The 27,660-nt window shown below is 58.2% G+C and overlaps 1 protein-coding gene across 1 annotated transcript in view; it reads right to left on the bottom strand.

Annotated features, from left to right (window-relative positions):
- Positions 1-27,203, bottom strand: part of ALDH4A1 (aldehyde dehydrogenase 4 family member A1) — a 28,738-nt gene extending 1,535 nt beyond the window's left edge. Inside the window, exons 1-14 of the mRNA XM_045898578.3 lie at positions 27,045-27,203; positions 17,770-17,863; positions 17,099-17,191; positions 11,903-11,950; positions 10,976-11,131; positions 9,438-9,587; positions 9,278-9,352; positions 8,014-8,201; positions 5,679-5,752; positions 3,417-3,613; positions 3,195-3,242; positions 2,215-2,367; positions 1,403-1,524; positions 566-684 (exon numbers count right to left, since the gene is read on the bottom strand). Coding sequence (XP_045754534.1) covers positions 566-684; positions 1,403-1,524; positions 2,215-2,367; positions 3,195-3,242; positions 3,417-3,613; positions 5,679-5,752; positions 8,014-8,201; positions 9,278-9,352; positions 9,438-9,587; positions 10,976-11,131; positions 11,903-11,950; positions 17,099-17,191; positions 17,770-17,863; positions 27,045-27,106 — 1,579 coding nt within the window. The 5' untranslated portion in view covers positions 27,107-27,203. The remainder of the gene's footprint in view (positions 1-565; positions 685-1,402; positions 1,525-2,214; positions 2,368-3,194; positions 3,243-3,416; positions 3,614-5,678; positions 5,753-8,013; positions 8,202-9,277; positions 9,353-9,437; positions 9,588-10,975; positions 11,132-11,902; positions 11,951-17,098; positions 17,192-17,769; positions 17,864-27,044) is intronic.
- Positions 27,204-27,660: the final 457 nt, after the last annotated feature.

The following is a 27,660-nucleotide window of genomic DNA, read 5'->3' as shown; positions in this document are numbered from 1 at the left end:
ACAGACTAACCAGGACACCAGCACAGGCAATAAGCAGCTCAACAAAAACCGAGTGTGTCCACGAGGCCAGGGTTTCCTGAGCGTGCTCAGGCGGAGGTCAGGTGAGGCAGGACCCACGCTCCCCGGGTCCATGCGCCCCACCTGCCAAGGGGTGTCTGGGAGCACTGTGGAGAGAGCACTGCACTGGGAGCCAGGAGCCCTGGGTTCTGGCCCTGGCTTTGCACCAAGGCAGCTGGGATCCAGGGTGAGTCACTGCCCCATTCTGAGCCTGTTTCCCCATTTGTAAATAGGAGGAGTTGCACTGAGGTGACCCAGAGCACGGTGGTAAAAGGCATGAGTGCTGGAACCAAAATGCCAGCTCTACTACTTCCTAGCCATGTGCCCTTGAGCAAGTCACTCCAGCTCCCTGTGCCTCAGTTTACCCCTCTGTAAAATGGGAAGAAGAATTCTACCTTCCTTAACTCCGGCCCACAGTGTTTGCTATTACTCTTAACACCCTTGACGTGAGGGGTTGAGAGTCTCCTGACAGAACCTGCCTCCCCTCTGGAAAGGAGGACCCACTCACCAGAGGCTCGGGCCCCCCCAAAGGGCTGCTGGCCCACCACGGAGCCAGTGGACTTGTCGTTGACGTAGAAGTTGCCGGCCGTGTTCCTCAGCATCCTTGTGGCCTCCTGGACAACATCCCTACACGGCAGGGCAGCGGTAAGAGGGCAGCCGGCTCACCTGCCCCCAGCCCAGCCCACACCGGCTGCCCGGCTGACGGGGGCCGGGCCACAGGGGCGCTAGACCCCTCGGGCGGGGTCTGAGAGCCTCTGAGCCCCTCCTCCTCTGGGAAGTGGCTAGCATGCCTCCCTCACAGGGCTGCTACAAGAGCGGAACGGGAGGGTGAGGGTCAGGCTGCGTGCACTCAGTGGCCCATCCTGTCCAGTATTCCTGGCCCCCCAGGAGCTGGGGGAACCCCCAGGCCCCCACCCTGCCCCCAGGTTCCAATCTCATCTCCACCCTCTTAGAGGCAGACGGGGCAGCAGCTAGTCCACCGAGGAAGGAAAAGAAAAGGGTTTAGGATCATGGCGTCCTGGCTCAAATGTGGCCTCTGCAAGATGAGCAGTGAGCCCCTGGCCCCTGAGCCCACTTTTTCTGCTCTGCAGCATGAGGCAATGACCTTGCTGAGCGGGGCTCCATCGGACCCAGGGGAGCTGGTCAAAAGCTCGTAGGCTGCGGCCCCGCCCCTAGAGATCTAGTTCCGCTGCCTCTGTGTCCCCGTGCTTGGGATGCCTCCCTGCCAGTCAGGGCTGAAGAGGGGCAGGGGCGGCATTAGTACTAGGATCCCCGTCCAGGGGGTGGTTGCGGGACAGGGTGGGGCAGGACACCGGGCCAGAGCGCAAGGGCAGCGGCCGCTCACTTATCCTGGGCGAACACTGCCCCCGTGAGGCCGTAGCTGGTGGTGCTGTCGACCAGCCACAGCGTCTCCTTGTACTTGTCGTCCGGGTAGACATAGACGGTCAGCACGGGCCCGAAGATCTCCTGAGACAGAAGCCCCAGGGTCAGACCCCACCTGGACCGGAGCCCCAAGGCCTCCCAGTCCCCCTGCTCCGGCCTCTGCCTCTCGCTGTCCCCCCGCCTCGGTCCCCAGCTCAGCACCTGCGAGAAGGCCAGGCACCTCCCGCCGGGCTCCCTCAGGAGGGAGCCACACCCGGTTCCTGCCCCGCAGACCCCATCCCAACCTGGCAGAAGATCCCAGGAGGCTTTCTGGCCCTCGGTGCCAGCCAAACCCACACCCGAGAGCAAGACTCCTGGCAGCAACTGGCACAGGAACTGCCCGGCAATATCACGGTCCCCTTGGCCACCCCTGCACCGTCATCCTGGGCAAGAGCTTCGACCCCTCGGAGCCTCAGTTTCTCATCTGTAAGATGGGAATGCTAACACCCTCTCCTCTCAGTCAAGGGCCCAGCTGTTGCCACAGGCCGTGGAAGTGCTAGGACACCGCCAGGCTCAGCAGTGTCAAGGACAAAGCCCTGGATTTGGGGTCAGGAGGCCTGAGTTCAAGGCCTGGCTCTGCTCTCACTGGGAACGAGACGCTCCCTTTCCAGAACCTCACACTCCCATCTGTGAAACGGGATAGCACCACAAGAAGGAAGCCACACAAGGGTCCCGTGTGCGCTGTGCTCGGGGGAGAGACTGACGTCTGTGTCCCAGGCTGCCCGCCCCGCTCACCTCCTTCATGATAGGCTCCTGAGGGTCCTTGCTCTCGACGATGCAGGGCTCCACGAAGTAGCCCACAGAGTCGTCACACTTGCCCCCGGCCAGAATGGTGAGGCTGGGTGAGGAGCGGGCGTGCTCCAGCCACTTCTTGATGCGACCGAACGACTGGGATGGGTGGGAAGGAGGGGGTGTCACAGACCGGCTGGGACGCCATTCCCAACAGCGGTGCCCCCAACACACTTGTCCTTGAAGGGCTCAAATTCTGGAACAGGGAGTGGGGAGAGGGCAAAGCCAGGGTCCGGCTAAGCCATGGCAGAAACAAGGGCAGACACGCACGCCCATGTGAGAGACAGAGAGAAAGAAAGAGAGAGAGAGAGAGAGAGAGTGTGTGTGTGTGTGTGTGTGTGTGTGTGGAGAACCACAATTAAACTTACAGGAACAACACACAGGCATGTGCACGGCCACGAGCCTTCGTGCATAACATGTTTATATGCACGTCTGTTGCACATACATGTGTGAATGCAGACGGCCATCTATACGCATACGAACATACACATGAACACGTGTGCACGCACGAGGTGTATCTGTTCATGGCGGAGAAGGCACGGAGGCGTGTGTGTGGGTGTGTCTGCTTCCACGGGTGACCCACACACCTGCCTACACACCCAATCAGTGTGTTCGTGGGCACACGCATGCACACGTGTTTGGGAGCATGCCGCAGCCCTGCAGGCCCGTCTGCGTGCGCGTGTGGACCTACACTTAGTGGGGGCTTGTCCGGCCTGGGTGCGGGATGCGCGGGAAGCAAGTTGTCTGGTTACAGAGGGTTCTGCTGGTTTCAAAGCACGGGGTGGGGGCGTCCGTGTGGCCATCGGGCTGCCTTGCCGGAAGCAGTGGGGCCGCGTCGGCCCCAGTCAAGGCCCCCACATCTCCTCCTCCCTCGCCCACCCGGGGCAGGGCCCGGCCCCCCAGGAACGCCTGCTTCTTGCCTGTACCTTGGCATCAATCACGGCGGAGAAGAAGGTCCCAAAATCCTCTGCTGGCTGGAGGCGAGGGAGGCACCAGAAGAACTGGAGTCACCGCAGGCCAGAGACAAAGGGAGCCCCCGCCCCGCACAGCTCCCCCCGGCCCCTGCCGCCCCGGCCCGCACACTGCCCAGGAGCCTCCAATCCCATCAGCCACCCGCTGGGCCGCGGCGGGGAGGCCGCGCCACTCACGTCGCCCACTTTGATCCTGCCGTGCTCCTGCAGCAGCCGCCCTTTGATCTGCGGCCACAGCGACCGCGGCACGTACAGGCGGGAGCAGGCTGAGCACTTCTGGCCGCCGTACTCGAAGGCCGAGCGCAGGGTCCCGCTCACCACGCTGTCCACGTCGGCCGAGCGGTGCACGAAGTGGAAGTTCTTCCCCCCACACTCTGCAGGGGAGGGGGGCGTGAGGGGAGCCGGCTTCCCGGCCCGCCCGCCGCCCCACCTGCACCTGTGTGCGGGTGTGCGCAGCCCCATCCCCGGAAGCCAGCGAGCCAGGCCCATCTCCCACCCCACAGCTGGGGAAACTGAGGCTGGGGCAGGGGTGCTCCCATCAAGACAGAAGGACCAGAACCCAAGGCTCCCAGGAGCCAATCCATTCCCAGAAGCAGGCATAGCTTTCTTGGCGCCTTCCTGACCCCCCAACCCGGTGAGAGGAGAGGGAGGGGCTCCACTCCGTGTCGGCTACCAGGGCTGGTCCCTCTTCCTACTCATGGCAGTGAACCACCCCCCTCATTTTCTCAGCCCCTGGGCCCTGGTTTCCTCCCTCCGTGAAACACGAGTGACCAGCAGCTCCCGGTCACAAAGCACTAACCACCTGCCAAGCTCTACTCAAAGCACTTCCTGCTTTGTCTCATGAAAGCCCCAAAGCAACCCTGTTATCATCCGCATTTTTAAAGACAAGAAAACAGTGCATGGCTGGCTCAGTCAGAAGAGCGTGCGACTCTTGATCTCTGGATTCTGAGTTCGAGCCCCAGGTGGGCATAGAAATTACTTAAATAAATAAAAACTTAAAAAAAGAAAAGAAAAGAAAACACAGAGAGATTAATTCTGGAGGCTGGGAGGTGGTAGAGAAGTGGTGGTCTCCCTCCCTCAGAGCACAGCAGGAAGGGGGCAGAGAACAGAAACCCAGAGACAGCTCGCTGCTCCCACCTTGTAAAGGGTGGACTGGGGTAGAGATGCCACAGTGGCTGAGGGCGCACCTTCCCTGACCCCAAATCAGAGCGCCCACCAGCTCAGGAGTGGATCCAGTCTCCCCGCGGGCCCCACATCATCCACAGGAGCAAGAACCCTGAGCCACCAGCCCCCGCTCTGCAGTTGCTGTGTGACCCTGGACGGCCCTCTCTCTTATGTGCTCAGCCCTCTCCCAAAAAATCTTGGTCCATGGGGGCCTCCGCAAAAATGGGGTTCTATGAGCCACAGAGTTTGGGAAACACTCATCAGTCCTTGCTCCTGAAGATACCTCATGCCTTTAAAAGCATTAAAGGCTCTGGGAAGTCCTGCAGACACGGAATCTGTTTTGCTTCAACACAGCAAATCTCCTTGACCTTGCAGGTGTTTCTTTGTGGGAAACTTAGTAATATTTCAGTAAGCTCCAGCCTTGCTGAACTCTCGGGCCCCCGGCCGTCCGGCCCCCGCCCCCTACACCACCTACACTGGCCTCATTCCCACCTCGTGGCCTCCGCACCTGCAGGTCCCTCTGCCTCCATCTCGGTAAATAGCTGCCGCCAGTCACACGTGGCTATTTACATTCACACTGATTTAAACGAAGCAAAACAAGCCATTCACTTCCTCGGTCACACCAGCTGCCTGTCAAGTGCTCAACAGGCACCCGTGGCCACCGACCACCGGCCACCGGCCCGGACAGCAGACACGGAGCATTTCCATCACCACACAAAGCTCTACAGCACAGCACCGGGGCCTGCACGGTTCTGCCTCCCAGGTCTTTGCGAGGCTGACTGGCTTCCACCCTGCATCCAGGTCTCAGCTCAAAGGCTCCTTCCTTGAGGAGAGAGCCACTCAGCCGGCCACCCTAGATCACCCACTGCGCCCGGTCCCGGGGCCTCTGCATGCCTCCTTTCTCTCGTGGATTCTGCACATCATCCGTGTGCCCACTGTCTGCCTCCTTCTACTGAACACAAGTTCCTGAGGGCTGGGTCTGCGTCTCTCGCCATCAAGGCATCCCTGGTGCCCAGAAAGTGCCTACGTAGCTGTTTAATATTTTATTTGCTGAATGAAGAATGAATGAATGAATGAACGAACAACTGCACATTCTAGGGCACAAGCCCCAGGATCTAGCAGAGCTGAGACTCCGCCCCTAAGGCCTCTCACTGCTCAGCTCCTGCAGGGCTACCCCCCTCTATGGGGGCATCACCTCTGCCTCTTCCTCTTCCATGACAGTCAGGAAGGGGTCCCCAGGGGCCACAGGGAGGGCGCCGGGAGAGGGACCCTTACCTCCGGCCAGGCGTGGGAAGGTGCGGAACCGGTCCAGGTTCTGGGCCACCTGCTTCCACAGGTGTTTGAAGGTGCTGAAAGCAGAGGACAGGGCAAGGATTAGGAAGTGAGGCTCAGGCCCCTGGGACAGTGAGGGTCCTGGGGGGTGGGGAGGAGGCCCTACTAGAGGAAGGGGCCCCAAAGCCCAGCAGGTGGGGGCAGAGGTCAGAGCGAGGCCTGGAGGGCGGGAATGGAGTAGGTGGGGGCAGCTGGAGACAGGCTACATTCGGGACCCGTGGGGAGGGAGCAAAGGTAGGCTTGGTGGCAAGATGATGCAGACAAGGCCAGGGGTCCCGACTCCGACACTCACGGCCATGTGACCTTGCACTCATCACTCAACCTCAAATTGTGCACCTCATCTGGGAACTGCAGAGAACATTCCCACCTGGCAGAGCTGTTCTGTGATCGCTCTAATGGGAGTCAAGTGCTTAGGTCGGTGCCAGACACGCTGCAGGTGCCTGGTAGGGGACAGACGCGGCCATGTCTGAGAGGGGCGCCCCCAGCCCAGCGCCCCGGCTCCGGCGGCCAAACCAAGGAGGGTCCTGGGAGAGGGAGTGCAGGCCCCCACCTCCTTCCCAAGCTCCGAGTGTGACCAACCTCAGCACCACAAAACAATAAAAATGCTAATCACCAGGGAGCCTGCGACACAGTAGCTAATACTAATTTATGACTTTCCTACCTTTAAGCCCGCTGCTCATCAGAGCATGGCAAATGGGGGCCAGGCCCGCTCCGCCCGCTAATAGGCAGGGACCCATGGGGCCTGAACTGGCAGAGTGGGCCTTTCTGGAAAATGGTCCTCCTCAGCAATTCTAATGCCTCCATCACACCCGGCAAATCCTGGGAAGGGGGGTAGGAGAGCCTGAGGCCAGGCGAGGGAGACTGGAAGCCACCACAGGTGTCCCCAGGGACACCAGGAAGGACCCCCCCTAGTGCAGACCCCGGACCTTTCCACTCAGATGACCGTGAGGCACCTCACAAAGTGACCAGCAGGTGACTTGTCATGTTCACCCACGCTTTCCAGGTACCCCTCTGCCCAGAGCCTAGACTTTCCCACGGACCCCCGCCCCATCCACTGATCCAATCCCACGGACACGTGATCACGCCTCCCTGCCACCTGCTCACTTGAATCCACTCCCACCGTCGACCCTGGTTCAGGCCTCTGCTGTCCCCTCCTGGACGTGGACAGCCTCCTCACCACTCTCCTGCTTCTGGCCACTGGTGACTTGTCCACAAAGCAGCCAGAGTGGCCATCCGGGACAGAGGCTGAGAATGCAGAGGCCCCCACGGCGCCAGACCAGGAAAGAAGGACCAGGTACGCAGAGGCCCAGCGCCTGTGAGGCTGCCAAGGATCGAAGAGCACTCCATCCCCACCTCTAGCCAGGGGTGCCCCGTGGACACGCAGGCCCAGAGGGGCAGGTTCTCAAAAGCAGCCTGAGATCTCAAAAAGATTTTTGCATGAAACCGTCCCAACTGTACAAGGAGCCAAAGTAGAGCCACTTGCCAGGTTCAACTAGAGAACGACCATCTGCAGCCTCTGTTTGAAATAAAGCTGCTTCATGCACACCCTGGGTATAAAACCTTCTGTGGCTCCCAGTCACCTTCCGGATAAAGTCTAGACACCTCTGTGGGCTCATAGGGTCTTATAGTCACGGGACTAAACTCCCCAAGAACCAGGACTTGTCCACACGTTCACTGGACACATACACCTGCTCATTACTGAATAAACGAGCAGTCACGATCGAACCGTTTCCTGCCCACATGCTTACCTCGGTCCCAGCACCCCACACTCCAGCCCCACGGAACCACCCCCGGCTCCCCGAGCACAGAGCTTTAGCCTCGAGGCCCTGCACGTGTTGCTCCCTCTCCCACAGCACTCTCCCTACCCCCTCTTTGCTTGGCTATCTCCTCTGCCTAGATACCACCTCTTGCAAGAAGCCTTCCTGACTCTCCTCCAATTCATTCCAGGCTCCCTTGTGCCCTTCCCAGTGACAGAGGTGGCACCAACATTGACATCACCGAATGTCTGTAGGCTGCTTCCAGCCTGTGAAGTTCTTCCTCTTAACCCACTGGAGCCTCACAATTACTCTGCGAGGCAGGGACCATATTCCTGTTGAGCAGGTCAAGAAATGAAGGCTCAGAGAGGTGAAGTGGGCCACCCATGGACACACAGTGAGTCAGTGGGTATGCTCAGTGCCTGACCTCCGGCTCCTACAGAGGTCATGAGGCGGTTGCCTGGGGAATGTCCCCATGCCGCCTGGCCCACCCCACCCCACCCCACCCCACCCCAGGGGCTTACGGCACGCTGCCTGTGAAGTTGATACCGCAGAGGTGTTCCGAGCTGGTGACAGTGTCGCCAAATGTGGGCCCATCGGCTGGCACAAACTGGATGATGTTGGGGGGCAGGCCCGCCTCCCGGAGGATGCGGTAGACGGCATAGCTGGCCAGCATGGCCGTGTCGCTGGGCTTCCACAGGACCACGTTGCCCTGCCCAGGAGGCACGGTGATGACTCACAAGGCCAGGGGTCACCACCCGACTGCCCCCCTCCCTCATCCTGAAGCACAGCCATCCCTCACGTGGAGCCACCAGGCCCCCCAGGAGGCCGGGATGTCCCCACTACTCCAGGTGTCGGGCACTGTGCTCTAAAAACCCTCGCCAGTGGGACCACACCCTGCCCCCACTGCTCCCACACTCTGGCCACGGCCCCCTTCTTCTGGAAGCCTGTACCAACTGGTCCTGCCAGCGCCCCTCGGGCAGGTCTGTTCTGGGTGTTTCCACGTCGCTGCGCACTCACTGAGCATGGCCGGCAAGGGCTCACGGGCCTGTCTCTACACATGTCCTGGCTGAGGACACGTGGGCACCTGGGTATGTGCGTGTCTATCTGTGCACAGATGCATAAGGACAGCCCTGGGCAGGAGCATCCCTGAGATCAGCCAGCCGCCCCATGTGGGGCCCAGGCCCCCACCACCTGCCAGCCTTCCTCCTGGTGCCCCACGAGCCACCCAGGCCCTCTAAGGGCAGGGCTGCATCACCCCCTTCGGCGGGAGCTCATGAGGATGGCGGCCACCCTCTCCCTGACAAGGGCAGAGGAGCCAGGGACTTGGAAGCTAAGCCCGAACCCTTACTGTGTGGTCGTTTCCTAGACCTGACAGATCTCTGGCAGGGCACACAGTAGGCGCTGGAAAGCGATCTGCCATCACCATCAACATTCCCTGCACACGAAGCCCGCACCAGGCCAGACGTGTCCCATGCACGTGTCCCACACACAGCTTCACTTGCTCCCCACAACCCTGTACCCTGGGCTTTCCTAGATTTCCACTTCGAGGAGGAGGAAGAAACCGCCTCAGAAGTTTGGGGGCTTTCCTGGGGATCCTCCAGCACGGGGCAGAGCTGGGATCCAAACCAGTCTCGGATCCCAAAGCCTTTCTGGCGGGGGGAGCCCACACTGCCTCTGCCTTTCGGGGTGGCTGTCGTCTGCGGAGGCAGGAATGAGAGGCCCCGCCCGCCCCCGCCTGATCTCACCACCAAGGTCATCCTCTTACCATCAAGGTCATCATCTTACCATCAAGGCCGGTGCCCCCGCCAGGTTGCCGCCGATCGCCGTGAAGTTAAAGGGGGAGATGGCCGCCACGAAGCCCTGGGGAAGGGGGAGGGGGAGGTAGTGAGGCCAAGCTCGAGGCTTCCTCCTGCAGGCTCCTGGCCACCCCACCGCCAGTGGGTACCTCCAGTCCCCGGTACACGACGCTGTTGGTGCTCGGCGGCACGCTGAGGGGCTGCTGCCCCTCTAGCTCCACGGCAAACTTGGCATTGAACCGGAAGAAGTCGATGAGCTCAGCCGCCGCGTCGATCTCCGCCTGGATCACCGTCTTACCCTGTGCCGACAGCCAGACGGTCAGCGGCGACAGACGCGCCTCCCGCCGGCACTTTTCCAATACTGACCGTGTGCCCACGGTGACATGGTGCCCACGGTGCTGGTGGCTCCGTCCCCCTGGGTGAGCAGGTGCCCCCACTAGGACATTTGGAGCAAGAAGCAGGAGGCCTGACAACAGCAAACCCGTTCCTCCCGACAGACTTAAGGGTCGGGGAGGGCCTCTGGGCTGCAAGAATGGGGCTTCTCCGGATCAGGGCAGCCCCTCCTTGGCACACAGGGTCACTGGTGGTGGTCACCCTGCTTGGGACCTGGAGCCATAGCAGCTAAGATGCTCTGGCCCTGGCTCTGTGAGGCCACCACGCCTCCTACAAGCTCCTGACTCTTTAGTGCAATAAGGCATCTTAATCTGGCCGTCAAGTGTGTGTGGCTCCCCCAGCACGTGCGGAGCCTACAACCACCCCAAGGGCCGCTGAGAATCAGGAGACCCTTGGCCAGTAAGGAGGTGTCATACCACCTCCGTGCAGCAGAGGGGGCCCTCACTACAGGACAGGGAGCTGGCCTGGCCCAGGACGAGGGCCTAAGGCTCCCTCCCCAGGGAGGGCGAAATTAACCCTTTCTCCCTGGGCTCCCTTCCCCACTTGGGGCTGCTGGTGCCACTCCCTGACTCCTCATGCACTCAGTCGAAAAAGCTTCTCTGACTCCAGGGAGATGTACTGCAAGGCCCAGTAAGACGGAGAACAGCTAACTCGATTATTTTCTCCAAAAAGCTTGTAGAGAGGTGACAAACACACAGGAACTCATTATACCCAATACGATCTGAGCTGTAACTGGCAAACGAACAGCATGCTACAGGAGCATAGGGGCGGGACGAATCCTCTTGGACAGAGAAGATTCTGGAAGCCTCACAGAGGAGGTGATATCTGGGCTGGAGCTCGAAGGGAAGAGTTCACAGGACAGAGAAGAGAGAGTGAGCATTCCAGGCAGGGCCACCAGGCAGAAGCCGGGCAGGGAGATGGGATGCCTGCACTGTCCAGGGATCCTGCTAAATCCAGACTGGTGACCTCATGGGCAGAGCAGCCGGCGAGCTGGACACGGGCCGGAAACAGAGGGCCCTGAGTGCTGGGCACAGGACTTGGGACATGACTGTCGGTGAGAGAGAGACCCTGGCGGTTTGTAAGCCTGGAGTGACCTGCTGGAGGTGTCAGAGAGCCCACCCTGAGGGCTGCGGAGGTCTGACTGAGCCTGGAGGACGGCACGGGGCCTAAGTCTCCAGCACACAGAGCACCTCCTGGCACCCAGAAGCAGCCCAGCTGATGGCTGCCATTTTGGATGGAGTGGGACAGCCTCCCTCCCCCAACTCCCACCCCACTGCGCCCACGGGTACCTCACCTGTCCCACCATGGTCTTGGCAAGGACCTCTGCCCTGCGTGGCCCGCTCAGCATGTCTGCTGCCTTCAGGAAGATCTGGGCCCGGTCTGCAACAGGCTTCAGGTCCCACTCTTTCCTGGCGGCCAACGCGGCCTCGATGGCTTTGTTGAGTAGGGCCTAATGAAGAGGAAAAGGTTCAGGGCTGTCTCCCACAGTGGGAAAGGCCCCAAGGGAATGGGCAAGGGAGACTGGAGACCACCCTCCATCCAGGGACCCGGGGCTCCCTTAGCTCCAGTGCTCTCCCCCCACACACAGTGGCAAATACAGTGTCCCATCACCTGCCGGCCCAACCCAGGCCCCGAGCCTGTGTAAGGGACATGCCAGGTAGGTCTGCATGCCAGGGACTTGGCACCAAGTCCCTCAGCTGTTAAACCAGCTCTGCTTTTTCTTTTGGTCTCATCAGAGCCTCACCTTCCTCCTGGGGCCCCCAAACCCACCCGCTAGAGCCGCCAGCCCTCAAGGTCAAGTGCCTGGCCAGAACCACAGCCTGAGTCATTCACCTGCTGCCAGCATGCCCTCGCTGCCCCATGAGCCAGCTCCTAGACCCCCTGCCACAGGGCACCCCAACCCCTCTCGCTGCCCCTCCATGAAGCCGATCCTCTGTTTGCCTTCTTATCCATGGTGTTTCCAATGTCCCTGACTCAGCCTTGCAGAATCTACTCCCCTTGGAAACCTGGCTGCCTCGCGGCCATAGGCATGTCGGGGGATGTCAGCCTTGGCCCACGCAGCTCTCATCTGCCTCAAATGAAGCCCCGGCCGGCCCAGCCTCGTGAAAGACTCCACCCCCCACGGCCAGGGAGGGAAGCAGCGACTGACATCTGCCTCCATGCCAGCAGCCAGTGGGGAACAGAGGGCCAGCGCCCCTACCCGAAGTCGCCAGGGCCTCACCTTGTCTGCATAGCAGAACTTGGCCACCTTGTGTCCATGGTTGAAGGGCTGCAAGATGAGAGAAGAGCGAGGTCACTGCCAGCAGGGAGGTGCCAGGACAGGTGGGGACGTGGCCAGGCTCAGAGCTCGCCTTCCAGACAAGAGTCCTCAGCACACTCGCCCTCTCCCCTCCAATCCCCACATCCATCTGTCTGATCAAGGGTTACGGAGCACTTGCTGTTCGGTGAGTAAGACCACTCCTGCTCTGGAAGGTTCACGGTCCCGGAGAAAAGCATGGATCGCAGTCTTTGAGGGAAAGTGTGGACTTTGTGGTCAGACACGGCTTCACATCCCAGCCCCGCCCCCTACTAGCTGGGGGCCGGAGGGAAGTAAGCTCCCCTTTCCAAGTCCCCCCCTGTGGGAAATGGGGACGCCCTGCCTCACAGCACGTGGACAAGGCCCAAGTGGGCTCACAGGGGAACATGCTGCCAGAGCCCGTGTGGCACGCGGCCGTGGCTGAGGCCTGGGCGCTGTCCCCCCGCGAGGCCCCCAACGATGCACTGCAGTTGAGACCCGCTCAGGATTTCCACTGTCCCTAGTGCCTGGGGGACAGACCAACCGCTTCTCCAGCCCCCGGCTCGGGACCCACACAGACTCATGGGAAAGGGAAGACCCTCCACAAACATTTGCAAAAAGAACCCGGCAGCGCCAGATGCCAACGTGAGCTTTAATAAAGCGGGGAGAAACTTCACGTCTTTCGAGCACACTTGTTGGTACTCTTGCCACCTAGTAGTCTGCCAACGGGCTGTGTGGGGCTTTCCTGTGGAACGTGGCAGCCACTAGCCACACGTGCCCGCTGACATGTCAACCCCGTTCCTCGGCTGCACCGGCACAGTCCATGTGCTGGATGACCGCGCGTGGCCCGTGGCTGCCATAGTGGGACAGCGTGTGGATACTGATCAGCATAACTGCAGAAAGTTCTACTGGGCAGTGCTGGTCTAGGGTTCAGGAGAAAGTGGCCCTCTCCCCCCTCATTTCAACCCCCAGCAGAGTCACCTGTATCCTGTCCACACCTGAGACTGGCCTGTGATGCTCAGGGGCTGAGGCGGCACCCCGGGGCCAGGCCCTTCGACTCAGCCCCCGTGGACCGCAGCTCCCCCATGCCAGCAGCCACGTGCCGGCCACGGCCTCCCACGCCTGGGCTCCCCCAGTTACCACGTGACCAAGTCAGAGAGGCACCGCGGGCCATGAGAACGGGAAGTGCCTGCCCAGAGGGTGACCAGAACCCTAGCTGGCAGCTGGGACAGCGCTGAGGGGCCGAGTGAACTGAGTGATCATAGGCTGTGCTCCCAGGACTGCGGGTGTCAGGCCCTCTGGTCGCTGATCCAGTAGTGGGGGCTCCAGGACACCCCCTGTGGGCAACTCCTTCCCGGGGCATCCTCAGAACCCTCGGAGCTGGGGGTTGAGGGTCCTCACCCTTACCCTGCATGCACCTGCTCAGGGTTCCATCTGGACAGAGCCTGAATGTGCCTCCCCCATCTGCAAAAGGGCCAACCCTTTACTCTCCCCCAAATTACAGATCTAGGAGTTTGCTAGTCCAGCCAAAGTGTAGGTCAGTTCCTGGCTCAATGACCCTGAGCACGTGGCTTCTTAGGCTAATGTCATCACGGGGCTTAGCCCACTGTTAACCCCTAAACCCCCTTCTGGAGAAATCCATCAGGAATCACGGAAGATGCTGTGTGAACTCCTCAGGACCTTCCTTGCCTGTGGGCAGGACTCAGTTATGGGCTGGGCAGTGCGGCCATCTGGCGAGTGAGGGACACCACAGAAAACCCACCCTACACCTGCAGGAGAAAGCCTCCTGCCATCACGGTCAATGGCTTCCAGAGGTTTGAAACACAGATGGGTCTGCCCCTCGTGCTTTTTTGGATGAACCAGCTGCAGGCTCTGAGGGAAACAGGACTGTTTCTGTCACAGCTGACGTCTGCTCAGCGGCGTGCATGCGGGCACCGAGTACTTGGCACGGATCAATCCGTTCACCCCGACAACAACCCTATGCACCACGACTGCTACCCCCATTTTACAAACGAGAAGACTGAGGCACAGGGAGGTCAGCCAGCGGGCAAGAAGGGGAACCTTTTACACACAGGGGCCTCCGTAATGGAGACTCGGGTGGCCTGCAGCTGGGCCTCAGGAAGACTCAAGGAGCCCGGCCTAAAAACTGAGGCTTCTCTCGTCCTCTCTCCTCCTCTGTGAGGCGGCGCCCTGCACCTTTCAAGAGACCCACTGTGGTCGTGTGTCTCAGAGGTGGAAGGTATCCTCCCCGTAGCTTCGAGATGTCTGTTGCCAGTTCTAAGTTCTAGGGCCGTAAATCCAACCAGCCCAGCTGCGGTCAGGTGCCCACTTCGGGGCCAAGGAGTGGAGGCCCACGGTTTCGAAGGCGGCCACCACCCACCACCATGGGGGCAGGTGGGGAGCTCACAGATGTGGGCAGACCCTCCAGAGAGGTGCGCTGCGCTTCCCCACCTGGGGCTGCCATTCCCCGGGCTTTGTTCCGGCTCTTTCACGGCCCCCTGCATCGCGGCTCCTCGCCTGGCTCTCTCCCCACCTTCCCGCCCAACTCCCCAGCCACCCAGGAGTCCCATACCCCCACGGGTCTAAGTCTGGACTCATAGGTGCTGCCAAGCCCTCACCTCTTCACTCTGCTGTCCTGAAATTAGAAAGCATTCTCTTGTAACGAGCAACAGGGCTCTTCTGCAAAGTCTGGCCCTCCTTAACCCCCCCTCCAGTGACTCCCCAGAACTCATGGAATAGGTTCCCTAAGCACAGGTGGTAAGAACCTCAGGAAGTCACGTCTGCCCACCCCTCTGCCCTGAATCCTCCACCCCACTGGCTTCCTCTCTGCTGTGCAGCTCACTGAGCCTCTTCCCAGCTCGAGACTCAGCCCGAGGACCGAGCAGCCCTCTGCCTGGCAGCGAACCCCCCCCCCACCCTCATCCTCGGGCTTTGACTCAGAGGTCACCCCTCCATGGAGCCCTCCAACCACCCTACCTGATGTGGCCCCCGCGTCCCCCGCACAGTGCCCGTGCCTTCCCCTGTCCCTCACCTGCTGGAACTCCAGTTTCTTTCTTTGTCGACCCAGGACCACCTGCTCTCCAGCAGAGCACCTCCAAGAGGGCAGAGCCCGCCGTCCGCCCTGGGCCTGGGCCCGAGAGGCGTGGCTGGCTGGCCGCGTTTTATTATCCTGACTTACACATGCCCTGCTAGAAAGAAGAGCTGGCGTCTCTTCGAGCTTCAAACAGGTTTCTGGGTGATGCTGCCACAGAGGAAAGCACCTGGCTCACACACCATGGCTTTCATTTTGCAACTGGTTGCTGGATACAAAGCTAGAAGCTGCACGTAAATGCATCTGCACGGGGTCTCAAAACGTGCGTGTGTGCGCGCACACACACGCACACACTTTTCTCTTCCCACAGCTGAGGTGGGTATTTGCTTTAAGCCTTCCTGGGCTACAAGTGTCGTGGCCACGCCGGGGACAAGAAGGGCTGGGGTGAGTCCTCTGCCTGGGGCTCAGGCTCCCTGACGGGCCAGCTGCGAATGTCCACTCAGCCACGAGTCCTGGTCAAGATCCCCAACTCTCACAAAAGCAGGTCCCTCCCACCCTCGAACTGACGGGGGCGGGGGGGCACAGGAGCAGGTGACAACCTCTTAACTGGCACAGACCACCGGCCTCTGGCTCACTGTCCCGGGTCCAGCAAAAGCCCGGCCAAGGGGAAAGCGCGGGCGGGGTGCCCGAGGGACACGCAGGCCGGCCACTGCCCAGCTGGGGCCAGAGAGGCAAGAGCCGTGAGTGCACAGAGCTGGCGTCATGCGCTAGGGGTGGTGGGGACCACTGCCCCCACCCCCGAGCTGCCCACGGACGTGTTCCAGCCACACGGTGCCTTGTGGCCGTGCCAGCCTGGTGCGGCCGCGTCACCCCACCTTCCAGACGAGCCAGACGTTTGAATGTGTAGGGGAAATCTCCCCCTCGTTAGGTTTGGAAACAAAGCTGCCGGTGTCCGTTCGTACCCTGAACTCCAGAGGGAAAAGCTCCCCCAGCAGCAGACACGGACCTGCAGGGTGACCCCCGGCATCCCCAGGCGTTGGGCTTTGCGGATGTCCTTGGCCTGCATGCGGTGACAGTGCACAAAAGGTGCCCTCTGTGCATGAGCCGAGACTCCTGTGTGGACGCTGCTCATCACATCACTGCGTCCTTCTGACACCCTCGGGAGACGTTTCTCTCTGGGGCCGCTATGGGGAAGGGCTGTGCTTCTCCCATCATGCAGCTGGAATTTATTTCCAGAACACTCTGACTAGTGTAAGTAATATGTTCGCTTCCCTGCGGTCACTGGGAGGCATGAAGGCAAGTCTGGGCTGTCTCCAGCACGTAGAGCTCCACGGTTCTCATCCCGGGACCAGGAGGCCACAGCAAGACGATCCTACTGCACTGTATGAGTTAATATGCTGTTTCCAAATCCTTCCTAGAAAATCCACTGAATCAAAATCAATGGGATGTGGTTCTGGAGAACCAGGATTAATCATCCCTAGTCCAGATCTAACTGTGCCATCCTGGGCGGGCCATTTAATATCTCTGAGCCTGTCCCTTGATCTGTAAAATGGGCAGCGAACTCCCCGCTCTTCCTCCCTCAAAGAGGAGTGGCAAGGACCGAAAGAGGAGCCCATGCAGACGGCACAGGGCCTCTCAGATGTATCTGCGGATGGAGCATGGCTCCAGCTGGAGGGCTTCTAGGAGGAGGCCCGGCCACGTCCTAGGTGCTCACCTCAGATGAGCTTATCTTCCACTAGAGCAGCCGTTCCAAAATAGAGGCCAGGGCTTTGGAGACTGTCCTCTCTTTGGAAGGATTATCTTTAATTCTGACATTCTGTCCTTTCTTCCCACCCTCTAGGTGGCCAGTGGGTCCATTTTCTAAAGAAAAGGCAAAGCTGTGGCAGTCCCTGTTTTAATTCCCTCCTGGCAGGCGTGAAGTCGGCATCTTTTATGATGGTACCCCTAAGACTACTTCTGGAAGTTTTATATTGGCGCACAGAATTCAAAAGCAGGGAACAGACTATAAACCCCTTTGGAGGCAGAGACCCGTGTGACAAGCTGATCTGTTGCCTGAGAGATGGACCCCAGGTTCGGGGAGAAACCGAGCCCCGCCGGCCCACTGGACTCACCGACACCTGGTACTGCACGTCTGACGTCCACACCTCTTCGTCCCCCACCACACATGGAACGGCTTCCGTCCGGCCCTTTAGGTCCTTCAAGGCCTACGGAGGGGACAACAGGGTGGATGGGTACTTCCTCCCGCCTCTCTGCTCCCCCTAAAACCCCGGTGCGGGGCCTGCAAACACAGATGCCCAGGCGGGAACAGAAATACGAAGGGGCCGGGCTCTGAGGTCAGAGAGCATCTGCTCTGCCCAGGGGGCAGCAGGACTCAGCCCCTGTCCGCTGTCACTTCCTGTCTTGACGGAAGGGGAGGCCAGGGTTGCCAGGTCCTCCCATCGTAGACAGAAAACTGTATCTGAAATGTATGTGACATCTCACAATTTTTAAAATACTGGCAATTAACAGGACAATGTTTTTAAGCAGAAAACGTCTGTGGGTTTACAACCCCCGACCTGGACGGAGCCCCAGAGTGGCCCGGCTTGCCCCCCTGCTGCCCCCAGCCTCTCCGTCCTCCAGACACATGCCTGTCCCAGACCCGGTTTCCTTCCAAGGCTGGGGGCAGGCGCAACAGGGGGTGATGGCTGTAGGCACGGAGAGGCATCCGGGGGGGTGGAGGGCTGCTGAAGGCTGTCCTCGCTCCGTGCCCTACCCCCACTGGGTGCCCCCACCGGCCCATTACCTTCTGCAGCGCATCTCGCTCGGGGCTGCCCTGCGTGAATGCTAAGACCGGCTCATTGACCACCTTCAGGGAGGCCGTGTGCTTCCACCACAGCCTGGGGTACAAGGGCAGGGAAGAGAGGCAGACAGGTCAGTGGTGGCCGCAACCAGATCCGGCCCCTCTATCTCCACCAGGGTGGGGAGGGGGTGGGGGGGGTGTTCTGTGTTGGCCCAGAATCCTGAAATCCAGAGCAAGTATAGAACTGGGGGGCAAGAACTGGCCCTGGGGTCCAAAATCCAAGTTCCAGGCCCAGACCTGACACTGTGCATCCTCGGGCATGTGACCTGCCTCCGCTGGGCCAGTCTCTACATCTACTAAGTGAGAACCACCATACAAACCCACAGGGCCATTTTAAGTTTAAATTCAATCAATGCAAAACCACTTCTAAGCGTTTTGTACATGGAGAGGGTGACTCTCCCTTTCCTTCCCCACAATGCAGCCCTTATCCCAAGGGCCCTGAGTTACTGCTTTCTCTGGGCTGAAAGGGCAACCTGTTCCAGAATTCAGTCTCATCAGAATGGGACCCAGCTGGGATTCCCTTGGCACCAAGAGCTGAGCTCCGGGTGGGCAAGAACATCCAGGATATGGGCCAGGACCTTGGAGGAGTGCCCTGAGCTCAGCTCGCAGCCACGGGGAGGGCGGCTTTCAGCGTTCAGGGTCCGATTCCAGGGTCCTGAGTTTCAAGAACTCCTCGTCCCAGAGACCTTGCTCAGTCTTGAACCTATGACCTCACTGACTGGTGACCACTGGTGACCACCGACCCTAACATGTCTGAGGATGGCGAGGTGGGGGGACAGGTGGGTAAGAGCCAAGACTTGAGATCATTCATTCCTGAACTGGGGCCCCAGCTGGGGGGGTCCTCCAGGCCTCAGTGTCACTTGGGCTGTGAGTGTTGGGGGTCCTTTTTATTCTTTGTCCCTGGGCATGGGTCTGGAGGCTCACGGACCAAAGGCCTGGAGGAAGGACATGAAACCAGGGGCCATGAGGACTGGTCCTTCATTCATTCTACAAGGTTCCTGGGCACCCTCTATGCCTGACACTGCTCTAAACACTGGAGACAGCAGTGACCATGGCAGCAAGGCCTCGGATGCATGGGCTGCAGGATTTCCTTCTCCTTCCGGTGCCCGTGGTTCTGGGTCAGGCCACTTGGAAGAATGAAGAGGTAGACCAGCGTGGTAGGCAGCAAAGCAAAGTTAATTGAGTGATAGCAAAGTGATAGTACAAAGCTCCCGAGGAGGGAGGGGACTGAGAGGGTTGCCACCAGTTTCTAAGTCTAGGGGTGTTTATGGGCTTGTGCGTGGGCTGTTTTACTGTGATCAATCCTCCCTGAGCCTATCATCCAATCGGTTTTTGGTCATCTACCTATCACAGTGGGAAAGGATGGAGGACTCCCTCTAGGGTGGTGCAAAATCCTTTTAAGGGTGGGGCGCCTTGTTCCTACCTGCCTTTCTTCCAACTGTACTTCATCACAAGCAGCTCACCTCCAATGGGGACCATGGGCAAGAAACAGGTGAGGACAGAGGGGATGTGAGAACGAGTTAGGGGAAGGGTAGGGCTGCTCAAGCCTAGGTGATCAGGGAGGGCCTCTCAGGGGAGGCGTCCTCTGAACGCCATCTGGGATCTCAGAAGGACTGGAAAGAACATTCCGGGCACAGAGGAGAGCAAGTACAAAGGCCCAGAGCAGGAAGCGTGACAGGAAGCGCTGAAAGGGGCCCGGGCAGTCCAGGAGGGAGGAGGGCAGGGCCTGGTTGCCCAAGATTTTGCCTAACGGCTCTAAGTGAGCTGGGCCTTCTCCCTCCTCCCCCACCCCACCCCCCAGGCAGCACCCACCCCACGCTAAGAGGCAGGTCACATTCCTCAGGCCCCGCCCTTCCCCTAACCAAGGGCAGAAACGTGGGGTGAGGCCAGCCTCCCACCAGCCCTTCCCTTGGGTTACTCTGAAGAGCCTCCCTTGGGTTACTCTCAAGAGCCGAGGAGACAGTCACACAAAGCTACAGGTACATCCCATAAATTCAAGTCTACACTGACCCCACACACACACCTATAGTGGGGGAGGAACAGAGAGGCTGGAAAACTCCAGCCGCCACAAGCCTCCACACGTCAGGAAAACGGGGGTGGCGTGTGCCCTCAGGGCCCTCTGGAAGGTTCCAGCAGCAGCACCCACCACCAATCAATCAGCTATAGCCAGGAGGGTGCCGCTGAGGAGGAGTGTGGGCTGGGAGCCTGGAGGTGCGTGCCCCAACCCCAGCCTGGACCCCGGCTCGAAGGGCGTGCAGAAAGCCCAGCTCCAGAAGCAGACATCTGTGGGACCGAAACCCCCACGCTCTCCGAGAGACATCAGCCCATTATTAGAAACTCGGCAGGTCTCAGATTCCCCACCTGAAAAATGGGGGCGGTACTGTGTGCCCTGCAGGGGCACTGTGAGGTTAAAAGTGCTTGCCCTTCCTCACCCCTCCTGCTCTGTACTTCTAAGAAAATTGTCTTCGGGGCGCCTGGGTGGCTCAGTTGGTTAAGCGACTGCCTTCGGCTCAGGTCATGATCCTGGAGTCCCGGGATGGAGTCCCGCATCGGGCTCCCTGCTCAGCAGGGAGTCTGCTTCTCTCTCTGACCCTCCTCCCTCTCATGCTCTCTGTCTCTCATTCTCTCTCTCTCAAATAAATAAATAAAATCTTAAAAAAAAAAAAATGATTTAAAAAAAAAGAAAATTGTCTTCGTAGATTGTCTCATATATGTGTATATATATGTACACGTATATATGCAAACACACATGCAGAATGTTACCGCACCAGGCCAGGTGTTCAGCGGCAAAATGGTTCTCAGACACCCCCAAGGTCACAACAATCAGGGGCTAGCCTGGACACTCAACAGATAGTGCTGGAATAAACTTAGCACCACATTCCACCCAGCTTAAAATGCAGTAGCTACCAGCCCTCCTGAACCTGTTCCCTCCCAGGCAGTGTCAGAAGCAGAAATCCTGCAGGCCTCTCTCTACCCTTCCCAGGGCAGAGGCCCACTGTGATCACAGGATCACATTCCCCCCTGGCTTCCCCTCTGCCTGGAAAGTCTCCAAGCCCCGGCCCAGCTGCCCATCAGTCCAAATGTGGGGAACAGAATTCAAAGATCAGCCTCAGTCAAAACTGGAGCCAAAAATAATCCAAGGACACTTGACAAAACCAATCCCCCCCCGCCTTTTATTTTGGCTCATGGGCCATTCAGGATTAACATGAGCACTCTTCCCTTGGCTCTGGGGAAGGCAGAGAAGAATCACTCACAGAACCTGGAGCCTCTGTGAGGATCTGCGAGGCCCTTCCAGGCAGGACTGCATTCCTCACTCATCAGCAGCAATCTCAAGGGCACAGAGACAACTCAGATACGGGCAATGAAACCTGCCTACTCAGGGGCTTCTCCTCTCTTCTACAACAAAAAATTGGAATCCTTACTGAGGCCTCCAGGCTCATTTCCCATCATCCCTCCACACTGCCCACTTCGTCTGCCGCCATCCAGCCACCTGGGTCTTTCTGGAGCCCTCTGTGCTGGGGACGCTACCCTCCAGCGCCTGGACGGGCCATATCGGGTCATCTCAGAGCCCACGCTCTGGTCACAGCACCACCAACAGTGCTCTGGCTGTCCGTGGCTCCAGCCAGGCCATCAGCCACCCCCCCGTCGCCCCCCATCCCGCCACTCCCCATGGACACCCGCCTGGCACACAGGATTTTGGAGAAATACCTTTTAAAACAAAGAATATACTGATAAACCTTTTATCAGACTCATCAAGAAAAAAAAAGAGGGGGGGGCAGGAGAGAAAAACAATGAACACCCAAAGTGTTGTGGAAACAGCACCAGGCCCCCTAGTGCCTGGGGTCAGGGGTGACCAAGGCCAAGGAGAGGAGGAGAAAGGAAACTACCCTTGCTTCACTGAGCTTCCACACTTTCCCAGCTGTTATTTGGGACCTGATAAGGCCAATCCTCCTTATCCCTGAGATAAGGGGCGGTGAGCGGTGAGCAGAGAGAAAGTGCAGGGGGGGCCAGGGCAGGTCCAGAAGGGTGGGGCATCAGGCCCAGGCTGAGCTGTTTCCACTTTATTGCCCTCGAAACATCAAGGAATATTTATTAAGCACTTACAACATGCCTGGCACTGCGCGAAGTGATTATCTCCCGAATCCAGCTACGAATGCATGAGGAAGGGGCCAGGATTACTACTGTTATGATTATTATTACAGATGAGAAAACTACTTCTGAGACCCGGTGCTCACGCATGGCTCCGGGGCACCACTCCCCACAGGGCAGCACAGAAACCCAGGGCTTCCTCACTCAGGAGCCTCCCACAAGGGCAGAAGCACCTGTCACCTGTCAGAGACCCCTGAGCAACAGGGCTGAGGGGACAGGCTCGTCCTCCTCTCGGCCCAGCTAGGGCCTCCTCCTTCCCAGCATTTCCCAGCTCACGAAAGAGGTGGGCAGCGGCTTGCTGTCCATGGGCACTGACAGCTCGTGCCAGGAAAGGAAAGGTGGGGGCGGGGTAAGAAACTGCAAAGATGGGGCGCCTGGGTGGCTCGGTTGGTTAAGCGGCTGCCTTCGGCTCAGGTCATGATCCTGGAGTCCCGGGATCGAGTCCTGCATCAGGCTCCCTGCTCGGCAGGGAGTCTGTTTCTCCCTCTGACCCTCCCCCCTCTCTCTCATTCTCTCTCTCTCAAATAAATGGATAGAGTCTTAAAAAAAAAAAAAAAGAAACTGCCAAGATGGGCGGGTGTCTGCCCCCTCCCCTGGGGTGAGCAGGCTCAACCCCAACACCAAGCGTTTTGCCTCGGCGTCACTAATGAGGATAACGGGAAAGCACCAAGGGCATCCGAGCTCCACACCTGCCTCCATCCTTGAGCTGCTGGGACCCTCTTGTCTGAATACGCCTGATCCAGGGCGATCACTCGGGACAGCCCATGCCTGGGGGAAGGGATCAAAATAATACTTAAAGCAACATCGTCCAGGCGCCTGGGTGGCTCAGTCGGTCAAGCGTCTGCCCTTGGCTCGGGTCATGACCTCAGGGTCCTGGGATCGAGCCCTGAGTCGGGCTCTCTGCTCAGCTCTGCTTCTCCCTCTCCCTCTGCCGCTCCCCCTGCTTGTGCTCTCCCTCTCTCTCTCTGTGAAGTAAATGAGTAAAATTTAAAAAAAAAAAAAAAAAAGCAACACTGTCCAGGTGCAGATACTCTTCAAAGTGGTTTTGTGTATGAACGTATTTCCTCTCCAAGGCGATCCCTATGAGGCGGCTACTACTGTCCCTACCACGTGGGAACACAGGCAGCATAGGGAGGTGGAATAACCTGCCCAGGGCCACAGAGCTGCTAAGAGGTGGAGCCAGAATCCACCCCAGGCTGTCCTCTGGGCCATTCCAACAGCAAGGGTGCGGCCCCTACTATGTGCTGGGCCAGGGGGTGGGTACCAGAAGCAGGCGCTCGGGGTACGCCAGTGACAACTGCAGCCCAAGTGGGGGTTCTAACAACCTCTGAAGCCAGTATTAGGATCACTGTAGATTCTAGTTATTCCGTCACTCAGTTACATAATGGGTACCTGTCACATCGTCTCTAATCGTTCTGCTACGCGGCTGATGGGATTCTCCCCATTATACAGACAGGACACTAAAGGGCCAGAGGAGAGCCACCTTGCCAAGGCCACAAAGGGCTGGGTGAGTGTGGGTTCACCAACGTGGCAGGGGAGACTATTCCAGGAAAGAGGCACTGCATGAGTATGTCCAGGGAGCAATGGGATGTGCCAGCCCCCTGCCCAGCCCATTGCAGGGGCAGGCAGGCTGGGACAAGCATTGGGGAGTTCTGAAATGCTGAAAATTAAGCAGGCAGGTGGGGTGCGAGGAGTCCAAAGTGACCCTGGATTCTTGCAGGGAACAGGACAGTAGCCAATTCCAGCCTGCCCACTCTGTGATGGTGGGGGGAACCCTGGCACCCAGCAGGGTCTGGTACAAAAGCAAGTAATAGAGAAAAATTCACATTCAGTATAAGCCTACTATGTGCCTGGGCTAGTTCTTTTACTTATTAAATTTATATATAAATATAAATATGTATCTTGCCTCTTTCCAACAAGAATTTGCAGAGACGTAACTGAAGACAGCCCTGATAAAGTCAATGAAATAGAGAAAAAAGCTGGAAGTCAGGGCCAAAGGAGACAGGAGGCAGTCAACTGGGGCCTGGTGTTTATTGGCTTAAAGCCTTAGACACATCTTCCTTAATTTCCAAGGGCCTTAGTTGTTTAATTCGTGAAATGGGAATAGTAACGCCTATAAAACTCTCATAGGCTGCTGAGGAGCTCAGTAAAATAATCCACTTAATTAACTGAAGTGAGGACAGTGGTTACCTCTGTGTGGTGAGATTCCAGGCCATTTTTGGATTCTTTTTTGCTTTATCTATACTTTTTTACAATTAAAGAAATTGCATTAAAGAAAATGCACGGGGGTGCCTGGGCCTGCGTGACTCAGTCCCTTAAGCGTCCAACTCTTGATCTCAGCTCAGGTCATGATCTCAGGGTTGTGAGATGAGCCCCGTGTTGGGCATGGAGCCTGCTTGGGATTCTCTCTCTCCCTCTGCCCTTCCCCCTACTCATGCACATGCTTGCTTGTGTGTGTTCACACGCGCGCGCTCTCTCTCTCTCTCAAATAAATAAATTAATCTTTAAAAAAAAAGAAAATGCACAATCAAAAGTATTTTTAGGGGCACCTGGGTGGCTCAGGTTTAAGTATCCAACTCTTGATTTCAGCTCAGGTCATGATCTCAGGGTTGTAAGGTGGAGCCTGCTTAAGATTCTCCCTGGGACGCCTGGGTGGCTCAGTCGGTTAAGCCCTTCTCGGCTCAGGTCTTGACCCCAGGGTCCCGGGATCGAGCCCCGCATCAGGCTCCTTGCTCAGCAGGAAGCCTGCTTCTCCCTCTGCCTGCCACTCCCCCTGCTTGTGCATTCACTCTCGCACACATGGACTCTCTATTTCTGGCAAATAAATAAATAAAATCTTAAAAAAAAAAAAAAAGATTCTCCCTCTCCCTCTGCACCTCCCCCCACCCCTTTAAATAAATAAATAAATAAATAAATAAATAAATAAATAAAAGTAAATTTGGGGAGAAAAAAAGTTATTTTTAAAAACTGGTTGAGATCCCCAGCACTCCACGCAAAAAGGGAAACACTATGAACATTACCCACACCAGGTCCTCAAAAGAGGTGGTTTTCCTCAGCACTAGTTTTACAAACAGGACACTGAGAGATACTATTAAACATGTTCTAAAACTGTTTCTCCACAAATGGCCCCAGGTGCATCCTAAATATTAGTTGAATAAATTAAAAAGTGGCCAAACATAAGACCTGTTTTTCTAGAGCAGGGGCTATCAGCTAGGAGCAATTCTGGCCCCGGGGACAGTCAGCAGTGCCTGACATTTTTATTTTGTCCCAACTGCGGGGTGCTCACGGGCGTCTCATGGGCAGAAGCCAGGAAAGCTGTGAAACATTCTCCAAGGCACAGGACAGCCCCCACAATGCAGATTACCCAGCTCAAAATGTTCATAGTGCCAAGGTTGAGAAACCCTGTCTAGGGCGCTGGGCCAGCTGCTCCATCGAAAGAGGTAACGTGAGCCTTCAGATCGGGTTGCAAAACGCTTCAGCTCCACTCCGGAGGCTCTGTAATTAAGAGCACGAAGCTGGAGTCTGACTGCTATGTTCACTCTCCATTGGCCTTAACTGGCAGATAAGTTTCCCATCTGTAAAAATGGGAATAATACAGTGCTTATCAGCACAGTGCCAGGTCCGCGGTTCTTGATCGCTTGATGTTATTGCTATCATAAGTTTTTTTTTTTTTAAGAATATGGATTGCTTTCTACCAGGTATTAGAGGTTTTTATGGCTAAGGCCTCCCCCCCAACATTAAACTGAAAACTCTCTGGAAGGCCCCATCCACGTGGGAAGTCCCCTGGGTACCCTCTCTTCCAGGGTTTAGCACAACATCGCACACAATAGGCGCTCAGTAAATATATGAATCTATGGGCTTCCTCCCCCTATGGTGGGGGGGGGGGGTTGTCCCGAGTGCAGGGAGAAGTTTGCCAAAGAGACTGCGCTGAAGGTGTGGCAAGTGTGGCCCCCAACCTTGGTTTGGGAGAGAAGTCCTTCTCCCCCATGTGTTCTTCCTGTCCTTCCTTGCCTTTACCTATCAAGCCCCCACCCACAAAGGACACCCAGCAGTGTTGAAAGTGACCCATGCCCAGGGCACCCTCCCCCCCCCACCCCCACCATCCCTTGGGAAACTGATTAACTTAGAAAAGGCACAGCTCAGCATGGGAGACAGAGCTGGTCACAGTCCTAGTGGTCAGGCAAACAAAACTCAAAACTGGGGGCGGGGGCTGCCCTGCCCTGAAAGGCCCATAGAAACACCCGTCCATCAGACTGAGCCCTCTGGGACAGGATCTGTGTCCCACCTACCCACCCCCCCCACCCCACCATCTAGCCCAGAGCAGTTCTATTAACATGTGTCACTGAGTGGGCAAGGGTGAAGGAACCCAACTCCACCACACAGGTGTTTGCAGGGCAGATCCACCCGGAAACTACACCTTGGTTTCTTCACCTGTAATTTGGAAAATCGGCAGAGTTTAAATGAGAGTGATAAACGATGATCTGACTAATAATAACTGGGCACCAAGTGCCAGGCACTGTTCAATGCACTTCGCATGCAGTGTCTCTCCCTTAGCCATCACAGTGAGGCATGCACCAAGTGCCTAGCCCAGCGTCTGGCACATTATAAGCACTCCCTAAGTATTACTCTCCCACCTACCAAAAGGAAGGGTCCCTTTGCTGCCCAGTACTTAATTTGGAAAAGGGAGAAGAGGAAAGAGGAGTCCCGGTAGAAAGGAGACAGGAGACTCAGGGAATCCCAGAGGCGAGTCCTGAACGTGAGACCCAGGGTGGGGAGCTGAGAAGCGCTGTGCGAAAAATCGAGATGCATTCTGTCGGTGGGTTCCCATTAGGAGGAAAACGAGCGCGAAGGAGGTGACTTTCCGAGCGTGGGATCCGGGAGGGGTCCCCCTCGCGGAAGGAAAGAGACGGGGGGGGGTGTCGCAGCGGGAGGACGGCCTGGGTGAGGGGCAGACGGCTAGAGGAAGGGACCCCCGGCGGGGGGAACCCTCGGGATCGCGGCGGGGATCTGGCAGGGAGAAGCCCCCGGGCACCCCCCTCCCGCCCGCCGCGGGCCCGGGGCGCACTCACCCGGGTTCCCTCCAGGGGCGGGCCAGCAGGGCACCGCGGAGCGCTGGTCGGACTAGCAGCATCCCCAGCTCGCGGCGGAACTGTTCGCCGACGGTGAGCCCCCGGGGTTGTTCACAGACCTTGAGCCTGGGGCGCGACCAGAAGGCGGAGCCCCGCCCGGAGCGCACCACCTCGGCGGGCGGGGGGAATGGGTCACACGCCGTCCTCCGTGTCGGGCTCACCCGAAATGACCCCGTATTTCCTCCTGTTAATACGATAACTCTGATTTCGAGGGAACTTCAGAGGCAAGTATGCGACACAGGACAAGGCAGCCCCAAAGAGAAGCTTTGACATTTACACGTTTCCCCCTCGCCTGTTATGGTATGCCCAGCCGCCCTCCGGGGGGCGGGGAGAGGGGGCGTGAGCCTCCTCGACCAATCAGAATGACACACCGAAGATTGTGGGCCAATCGGATGGGCGGTCTTGGGGCAGCCTCCTTGGGCCGGCGAGGGGCGGAAAGAGCCAATGAGAGAGCCGGAATGGGACACGTGGGAGGAGCCGCGGGAGGACCGCTGGTCGGTGCGCCGGGCGTCGCGAGCATCCCGGCCTGATCAGTCGGTCTGCCCTTGGCCGGGTG

This window comes from Mirounga angustirostris, unplaced genomic scaffold (genome assembly GCF_029215605.1).
Source record: "Mirounga angustirostris isolate CCGP_5_RB_7025 unplaced genomic scaffold, mMirAng1.0.hap1 SCAF_4, whole genome shotgun sequence".
Lineage (NCBI taxonomy): Eukaryota > Metazoa > Chordata > Mammalia > Carnivora > Phocidae > Mirounga > Mirounga angustirostris.
The sequence above is the reverse complement of the archived record's forward strand: the minus strand, read 5'-3'. Positions and strand labels throughout refer to the sequence as shown.